Source organism: Alexandromys fortis, unplaced genomic scaffold, assembly GCF_014885135.2.
Source record: "Alexandromys fortis isolate MF-2015 unplaced genomic scaffold, M_Fortis_MF-2015_v1.1 scaffold_84, whole genome shotgun sequence".
Classification (NCBI taxonomy): Eukaryota; Metazoa; Chordata; class Mammalia; order Rodentia; family Cricetidae; genus Alexandromys; species Alexandromys fortis.
In genome coordinates, this window is record NW_026068017.1 from 5,132,090 (window position 1) to 5,140,415 (window position 8,326).

The window sequence follows — 8,326 nt, forward strand, 5'->3', positions numbered from 1 at the left end:
GACTGAGCCTGCCTTCTGAACTGTCCATTTGACCTAGAGCTGCCCTTTCCATGCTTTCCAAAGCAGTCCCATCATCCTTTGTGCTGTGGTGTTGATATGGCATTCTTGAAAAGCACATTCCTGTCACTTCTAGAATTTTCTCCTAAGTGGCTGACAGCCATTCTGCAAATTTTGATGCTGAGCCTTATTACCATGAGGCAGGCAACAACAGACACATCCCAAGTGCCACCTACTGACAGCGACTGTGCACTGCAAGAGATCTGGGCATTTTAGGATCTGTACCGGTTATATCATCTTTTTTTTTTTTTTTTTTTTTACGTAGCCCCGGGAGGAACCCAGGGCCGCAAGTGCGTTCGAAGTGTCGATGATCAATGTGTCCTGCAATTCACATTAATTCTCGCAGCTAGCTGCGTTCTTCATCGACGCACGAGCCGAGTGATCCACCGCTAAGAGTCTATATCATCTTTTAAGGGTGTCATAACATCAAGTCAGTTGGAATAGAACCCACTCACTGATTTGCCTGCTTTGAAAACAAATGAAGACCACATTGCTGTAATGAGTCAAACTGAATTTCCAGCCTCACGGGGGTTGAAGGATCTCTGCTCTTCTTGGCATAACACATAGGCGATATAATACAATTCAGATGCCCATGGTGGCCACAGGCTTTCTTCTCAAGACCTCTTGGGACTCGGGGAAGAGAAGCCACCAGTTCTCCCAGAGTCTAATGTCTAGCCGTTTGCTTTGATGTGGGAGGTGGGGGCAAGCCCAGAGGAGGAAGACTTGCTTTCTAGTGTTCTTCCTTCTGTATTTAACATCTGTCCCTTGGCAGCATTGGCTTTGGGGTTAACAGGCTGTCAGTCAAATCAGAGCAATAGAAGGACATCTTAGCTGAGTTCCAGGCATGGGGAGTATGGAAGTGTGCCTTCAAGCCAGCAGGCTAGGAATCCACTCAATGTACATACCCACACCAATAGAGACTTTTCTGACTACATTTAACTGCAGAGTGAGGGATTGTTTAGAGATCTGTGTGGTTCCTTCTACTTAGCGGCTTTGTGGTCCACAGAACCTGTTCACCTTTCTTCTGCCATGGTTGGGACCGATTCCTACATCCTTATGTTGTTTAAGAGGCCTAAACGCACCTTACTGAGTGGGTATGCATGCCTACTAGGCTTACACTGAAGTCCACTTGGTGCTGGGACTAAGACATTGGTGTGCTCCCCAGTTGGTCCACACCAGAAAGGCTGCCTGTGAGGAGCCAGTGACTCCTCCCCCGTCTGTTTCTAGCATGCATCTTGTCTAAAACACGCAGTCCCTGACTTCTAGAACCCCTTAAAAGCATTGACTTAGTCTTCACTGGTGGGGTCAGGCACTCCTCCATTGTTCCCTGCTTGCAGGCATCCAAACGCTGCAAGCATTTGCTGGTTTCTGAGAGACATGGTGGGCTTAGTTCATGGATCAGGTGTGTGTAACCCCCCCACTCCGGTCAGGTGACAGATGGTAAAGCAAGAACAGAAGGTGAGGAAACAGATTCCGTGTTCACATGATTATTCTTGTTTATTGAGGTCTGTTTGTTCTCCACGGGTGCTTTTTCCTCCAAGTAAACAGAGCAGGCGCAAATATCTATAATGAATAAATTTATTGTCTTACAAAAATCATTGTCTAGAAATATGGGCGTACAAGAAAAGATCTTTGCAGTCAGGTGTCTGGTGGTCAACAGCCAGTACAGTCCATACAGGGGAGGTCAGAGATTCCAAACCCATGTGACAAATTCTTCCTAAAAGATGTTAAAGCTTTTAACCCAAAAGGTCTGTGTTTTCAAGCACATTGCCAAGGATTGGGATTTGTCATTAACACTGATTTGCTGTCACTGAATGTCTGTCTATACTACTTTACTAGAGAGGTACATGATATGAAGCACAGTCAAACTTAACACATGGCAAATCCTATAGTTAACATTGTCTTAGTACTGTAGTGTCTAAGGCACTTTCTGTAATGTCAGTTTGCTCAACTATCAACCAAAAACAGAATGCTAAGTGTTCATTGTAACACTGTCCAAAGGAAGGGAAAAGGAAAAAATGAAGGATCACACACCCACTGGGATGTCAACATTCAGGCAGATGGCATCTGTTCTTGAGGTCCGTTAGCCTCATTAACAAACTTGGAACACACCTCCAACACAAAACCAAGGTTCCCGTTTTGGGCTCAAAGCAGTGGCTGGATTTGTAAGGTCAGCAGGAGGGTCTGGCTGGTTGGAGAGGACGTCTGTGAGCATCCCAAGGGTCACAGTGGCTCACTCATCCCAGCAAGCCAGACACTTCAGGAGACCCCCTGGAAGTCACGTGATGGCTGCCACCTGGGGTGCCTTTGCTGTGTTGTGGCCACCATCCTCTCTGTGCGCAGATAGCCCTTCAGGAGACCCCCTGGAAGTCACGTGATGGCTGCCACCTGGGGTGCCTTTGCTGTGTTGTGGCCACCATCCTCTCTGTGCGCAGATAGCCCTGGGCCAAAGACTCTATTCACATGAGATGGTGGGGACACCCCTTGGGACATGGGCAGGATAACCCCAAATTGATGCTGCTTCCCCAGTCCAACCCACCCCTCCTAAGCCTCCAAAGCCCCTTTCACAGTTTGCTCACAGAGACAGTGATCATTACTCAAAGGAAATGAGACAAGCGAAGGTTAGGTCCACAACGTTCTAAGAGACTGGATGTGGTTGAGGGGTCAGGGCCACGTGGACGCAGAACTAAGGTACATGTCAGGAACAGCATGCAGAGCAAATGAGCAACACCGGGGCCCCAGGCCCAGCGACGGCCACAGAGGGTCTAGAATTTGTTTCAGAAAGGGTTATCTCCTCTTATGTGTCATAAAGTGGTCTCTTGATGAGTATATGGAAAATAGATGCAACGATGGACAGTCTGTTTAATACGCACGTCTGGTGGAGGTGTATATATAAAAAGGGGGCCATTGTACCTAGTCTGAAGCAGGATACAGTCTGCACAGGCCGCAAAGCCTTAAGACACAGTTGATCTTCCTGTGAGGAATCCCGGAGCTTGCCATTGAGTGCAGGGCTCAAGCAGACTAGCATTGGCTTGAGGAGTTCCAGCCTGTCCTCTGTGTCACCTCCAGTCTCCTTTGTCTACTCGGATTGGGGTGGCTGCGTCTCATTGACATCGCTGGTCTTACTTTCCGTGTCGTCGTCTGATAGCTCCAACGAGGCCCCCTCAATGTGCAGCTGGCGCCGGCCAGATCGGCTTGAGGAAAAACTGATTGGGCCGCCCCGCCTGGGAGAGAAATACACAAGAGCATGTGGCTCTTGGGTTGTTCAACCCCAAACAACGCTCAGTTTCCACCCTCTCTCCACCCCAGCCTGGGGCATCACAGCCTTGGAGGTCTCAGAAAGGCCTCCTTAGACAGACAGGTAAGGAAGACTAAGATGGAGCTCCGTCTCCCCACAGCTATCCTTGAAAGGCCAAAAAACAAAAGAAGCGTTGTTTTTATATTTTATAGTCCTTTAAAAAACCAAGTCTTGGTTTACTGACCACACCAGCAGCCTTTGTCCACCGCACAGAGGCCTACGCTGGCTCACTGGCTTTTGGGCTCCCTCACTGCCGTGCAGAGCAGGAGGAGTGCTGTGTGAGGTCCGCTGGGAGCTATGCAGTGGAGGCCGTGGGTGACGCCAGCCAGACCAGAGACTGCAGTGTTCCACTGGTCTGGTTCACAGTGAGCGGGCCTGCCCTCCTTTCTCCCACTCCCCACTACAAAGGTTCCCGAGGAATCGACAGGAGCCTCCCCAGATCAAGCCTGCAGCCCACCACGTCACTGAACACTTACCTGAGCCGGTTCTTCAGAGTGCTGACCTCACGGCTTAGACCCTCATTGGCCTCAGTGGCGTCATCCAGTTCCCTTTGGAGCTTACGCCGAGACGCGTTGGCACGTGTAGCCTCCTCTTCAGCTTCCTCCAGCTGGCGTTTAAGCTGCTTCATTCTGGCATTGGCCTTCTCCATCTTGGGGAGGTACATGAACAAAAGGCAGACTGTGAATCTACCTGGAGGGTCAGCATGGCTCTGTGTGACATCTTGTGATGTCACTCACCTTCACTTAGCAAAGCCAGTATTTACAGAGCAAGCTACACTCAGGAACTTTTTATACAAGAAACAACCTAGTTTTCTACCCCCACACGTGACTGATGGGCTGTGTACAAGGCGAGCACTCATGGAGCATGGCCGTTCCCAAGCACAGCCACCTGGGAGAGTGCAGCACCTACTTCTTAACCCACCAATGGCTCTTCTGCTTCTAGTTAGTGCCCCATGGGTACAGCTGAGGGTCTGGGCCAAAGGCAATGGCCCTCTGTGGTGTTCCTTCACCCAGTATGCACGGAGAGACGGGGTTGCGGGTGTGTGTGTGGGGGGGTGGTGGTGACAGGCTGCAGGCAAGGGGCAAGGGGTGGTCTTGACCTGATCTTGATCTCTCCTGGGATTGCAGGCTTGTATGGGTGAGCACTTCAGTGCTGTGTATCTGTATTAGGGTGTGCACACGTGGGCATACATTCTTCACACATCCCCAAATTTCCCTCCACTCAGTGTCCTGACTGCTGACTGTACCCAAGAACTATTATTCTAGGGTCAGAAGTGAAGCAGCTTAGTGGAGGAAGCTGAATGTTCCTTTAAAATCCAGTCCAGGGCTCGCACCTCAGAGCCTCGCTGGCCTCCTTCCTCATCGTTACGGGGGGGGGGGGGGGGGGGGGGGGGGGGGGGGGAGCACGGGATGTCACAAGGCAGTTCAGACACCATACTCAAGAGTTTTCTAAAACATTTTCTCAGTTCTAACTTGTTTGCTGAAGCATTCCCGGGGTGGTGACCTCCATCCCACCTGGCTTTCTCCTACCTGTTCTTTGTACTGATCTGCATGTCGCCGCTCATCCTCCACCTGCATGAAGATTTCCTTCAGTTTCTTCTCTGTCCGTCGGACTAGTTTGTTGGCAGCTGCTCGTTCCCTGTCAGAATTACCACAGTGGCTTTAAGATTTGAAATTAATTTTAAATAGGGAATTAGTTTTGAAATTCTTTCTCTTTGGAAATGATACATATTGGAATGCCTTTTTAGAACTCCCAGAAGCCAAAGCAGGCTCTCCTTTCACTGAACATGGTGTCTGTTCTGTGCACACAGCACGTGTCCCATGCACCTCCTAATCACAGTGAACAGACTTGTGTTCATCACTTCAAAGGAAAAAAAGCAACCTCATTTATGAAGTGATTATCTCAGATTTAGAATTGATTCACTATCGACTGTAATACTGGAGCTGTTAGAGCTAATGAGATTATCAAACTCCACACTCCATGCAGGAGTGAAACAAACCCCCACCCTGTTCCCTGGGACTGCTGCCCACGCTCCACACAACTAACACAGAGATCCCTGCAGACAGGAAAGTTCCCTCCTAACTGGATCTGGGTCTGGTGGGGTTAAAGCTTGCCAGTGAAAGCCTTACCTGGCTCACTGCATGCCTGCAGATGCTCCTGCCCAGTGCAGTAGGAATGCAATTCTGGGAATGCAGGGTTGGGAGGCTGCTGGACTCGAACACAAGTCCTGCATTTCTGGGTCCCATGCTTCCCCCAAAGGGGGCGGGGCGGGGGTCTGTGGGCTGCTGCAGCTCTGGCAGGCTAAGTGCTGTAGCTGCCCGCCCATTCTGTCCTGTGCAACACCCAGTTTTCACCATGTGGTGGGAACTGTCGGATGGGGGGGACCTGCTTTGTGCTACATCACAATTCTAATCTGCTGGAAAGTGAGCACCCACGATGTGGTGCTGGGAAGTCCCGGGGCAATGGGATGGCTTCCCGCAGGGGCCAGGCAGAGCCCTGGCCTCTGAGCACCTGTCTCACAGCTCACAGGACCTTGTCACCAAGTGGCCTGGCCAGTCCATGGCAGACAGTGGAGGCAGTCAGGCCTACAAAAGCATCTTACTTGGCTTCCTGCTCAAGCTGCTCCTCCAGCTGCCCAATCTTGGCTTCCAGGGCTGAGATAGTAGCCTTGAACTTGGACTTGACAGCCCCTTCTAGCTCCTGCAGCTTGGCCTTCAGCTCCTTGTTCTGTCGTTCCAGCTGTTGACGGGCATTGTCGCTCTTCTGGGCGGCGCTGCGTTCTGCTGCCAGCTCTGTGTTCAGTGTGTCCACCTAGGAGAGGAGAAAGGGTTCAGACAGCCTGTGTGGAGGCAGCACAGCTGCTCCCGGGGACAGGCCGCTTGGCACCTGCAGCGTGGTCTTGCGGAACCGGTCATTGAGCAGCTCCATGTTGCTCTGCTCCTCCTCCAGCTCCTCTTCCAGCTGTGCGATCCGAGCCTCCAGGCGCCGCTTCTCATCCAGCAGGGCAGACCTAGGCACAAGGAAGGGGCATCAGCGGAGCAGCACACCGTGTGACCCGCGTCTGTCCCTGATCCAGGGACGAGCTCCACCCTCACCCGGTTCTCTTCCTGCCCACATCTGTCTTCCTGGACCTGACACTGTCCCCTGAGCCACTGTGGTGGCTTCCCTGCTGCCTCCTCTGCCTCCAGAATGCAGCCAGGACCTTAGATGAGACTGTAAGCCCTGGCACAATCTGTCATCATGTCCTAGCACTCCAAGGAGAAAGCAAATTACCTGGGCGAAAGAAGTGATCATTAACAACAAACAAACAAACAAAAACCAGAGGAAGGTTCTAAGGAGGCTACTTGCCAAGCCAATGAACCTGAAAGTGAGGCCTTGAAGTGCAGTTTGTGGATTCCTGTTGCGTGTGAGGCTATCAGGGCTGGCACAGGTGTGTACATACCTATGTGTTGTGTGTGATGGGCAGTGCCTGAGGCTACCCAGACCTGTGGTCATGCTTTTAGACTGGAAACGGAACAGATGAGCAAGCCCACTCAACGCTTACATGTCAGGCGACTGTCCCCGCCTTTGTGAGGGCAGGGAGCCATGGTTGGAGAGGATAGAGTGAGTGCCACCGCCTCCTAGACACCCGTCCCTTCTGCCTGCTGCCCGGAGACTCACTTGCCAGAGGCGCTGTTGGCGATCTCATCAGCCAGTTCATCTCGCTCCTGCTCTGCGTGTCTGCGGGCTCGCTCAGATGACGCCAGCTCCTAAACAAGTTTACATCATCATCAGTTCTCCTCGTGCTCCCGTCATGCTTCCCACACACTGCGGTCTACAGGTGCTGACGCAGTGTGCTACCAGACCCTCCACACAGGACGTCACCAGGGTGCGCTACAGCCCAGCATTCCTGCCCATTCTTTCCTATTGTGGAGCACACACCTGAGCCCTAGGAGACACTGGCCACACCAAGTCACAGCGTGTTCTAGGCCTTGGAGATACTAACCACGGTATGCTGAGCTAGAAAGCAACTAAAAAACAAATAAATGGAAGCCACACTTTTAAAGTAAAGGCCGGGCGGTGGTGGCGCACGCCTTTAATCCCAGCACTCGGGAGGCAGAGGCAGGCGGATCTCTGTGAGTTCAAGACCAGTCTGGTCTACAAGAGCTAGTTCCAGGACAGGCTCCAAAACTGCAGAGAAACCCTGTCTCGAAAGACAAAAAAAAAAAAAAAAAAAAAAAAAAAAAAAAAGTAATGGATTAAAGACACCATTAATAGAAATTTAAAAAAATACAGAATTAAGTGACAGTGAAGCCACTGCATCAGAACTAGTGGGACAGAGTAAGAGCAGGATCCGAGAGAGATGTTTGTGTCCTTGTGAATGTATTAGACACGGTCCCCACGCTCAGGGGGCATCCACTCAGTGGGAGAGCGTGTGTGCTTAGCATCCTTGAGACCCTGCTTTCATCCTTGGTGCAAGCACATCACACCTCACAGAAAGAAAAAAATTACCCAAGGGAAAGAAACATGAAGACAATAAAAGAGAAACCATGAAAGGAGCGAAAGCTGGCGTGCAGGGTAAACCTCGTTCTCTGCTCCACATCTGGTCCAGTTTTTCAGTTCCCTGCCACCTGGGGAGCTCCTTTTCTCTCCAGCTCCTCCCTGACTAATAGTCTCTCACCCAGCTGCTGCACGCCTGTACCGCTGTTTTCTCATATGAACGGTTGTCATGCCAATATTTTGGGTCACTATCTTTTGAGGAAAATTTGAAAATATGTACAGAGATGAATACACTCCAGGGTGCCTTATCGCATGGGTGGGGTTCTGTACTACATGCTCCTCGTGGACACCTTAGGAAAAGACAGATGTTCCACTCGGGAACTGAATGAAGTGCATGTCTCTTACTGTAGCAGAACACTTCTCTGGGTTGGGCTAACTCAAAGCTTATGTCAAATAACAAGCTCTCCTTTCTCACGGGGGGGGGGGGGGGGG

At 51.0% G+C, this 8,326-nt stretch overlaps 1 protein-coding gene and 1 non-coding gene across 2 annotated transcripts in view; both read right to left on the bottom strand.

Moving 5' to 3' along the window:
* Positions 1-302: 302 nt before the first annotated feature.
* On the bottom strand, positions 303-455 carry LOC126514145 (5.8S ribosomal RNA). The gene has a single exon (XR_007595506.1). It is a non-coding gene; the product is annotated as a 5.8S ribosomal RNA (ribosomal RNA).
* A 1,166-nt stretch (positions 456-1,621) lies between these two features.
* Myh10 (myosin heavy chain 10) overlaps positions 1,622-8,326 on the bottom strand; it is a 123,727-nt gene continuing 117,022 nt past the window's right edge. The window contains exons 36-42 of the mRNA XM_050162456.1: positions 7,016-7,104; positions 6,242-6,365; positions 5,958-6,166; positions 4,885-4,993; positions 3,832-4,004; positions 2,446-3,281; positions 1,622-2,353 (exon numbers count right to left, since the gene is read on the bottom strand). Coding sequence (XP_050018413.1) covers positions 3,137-3,281; positions 3,832-4,004; positions 4,885-4,993; positions 5,958-6,166; positions 6,242-6,365; positions 7,016-7,104 — 849 coding nt within the window. The 3' untranslated portion in view covers positions 1,622-2,353; positions 2,446-3,136. The remainder of the gene's footprint in view (positions 2,354-2,445; positions 3,282-3,831; positions 4,005-4,884; positions 4,994-5,957; positions 6,167-6,241; positions 6,366-7,015; positions 7,105-8,326) is intronic.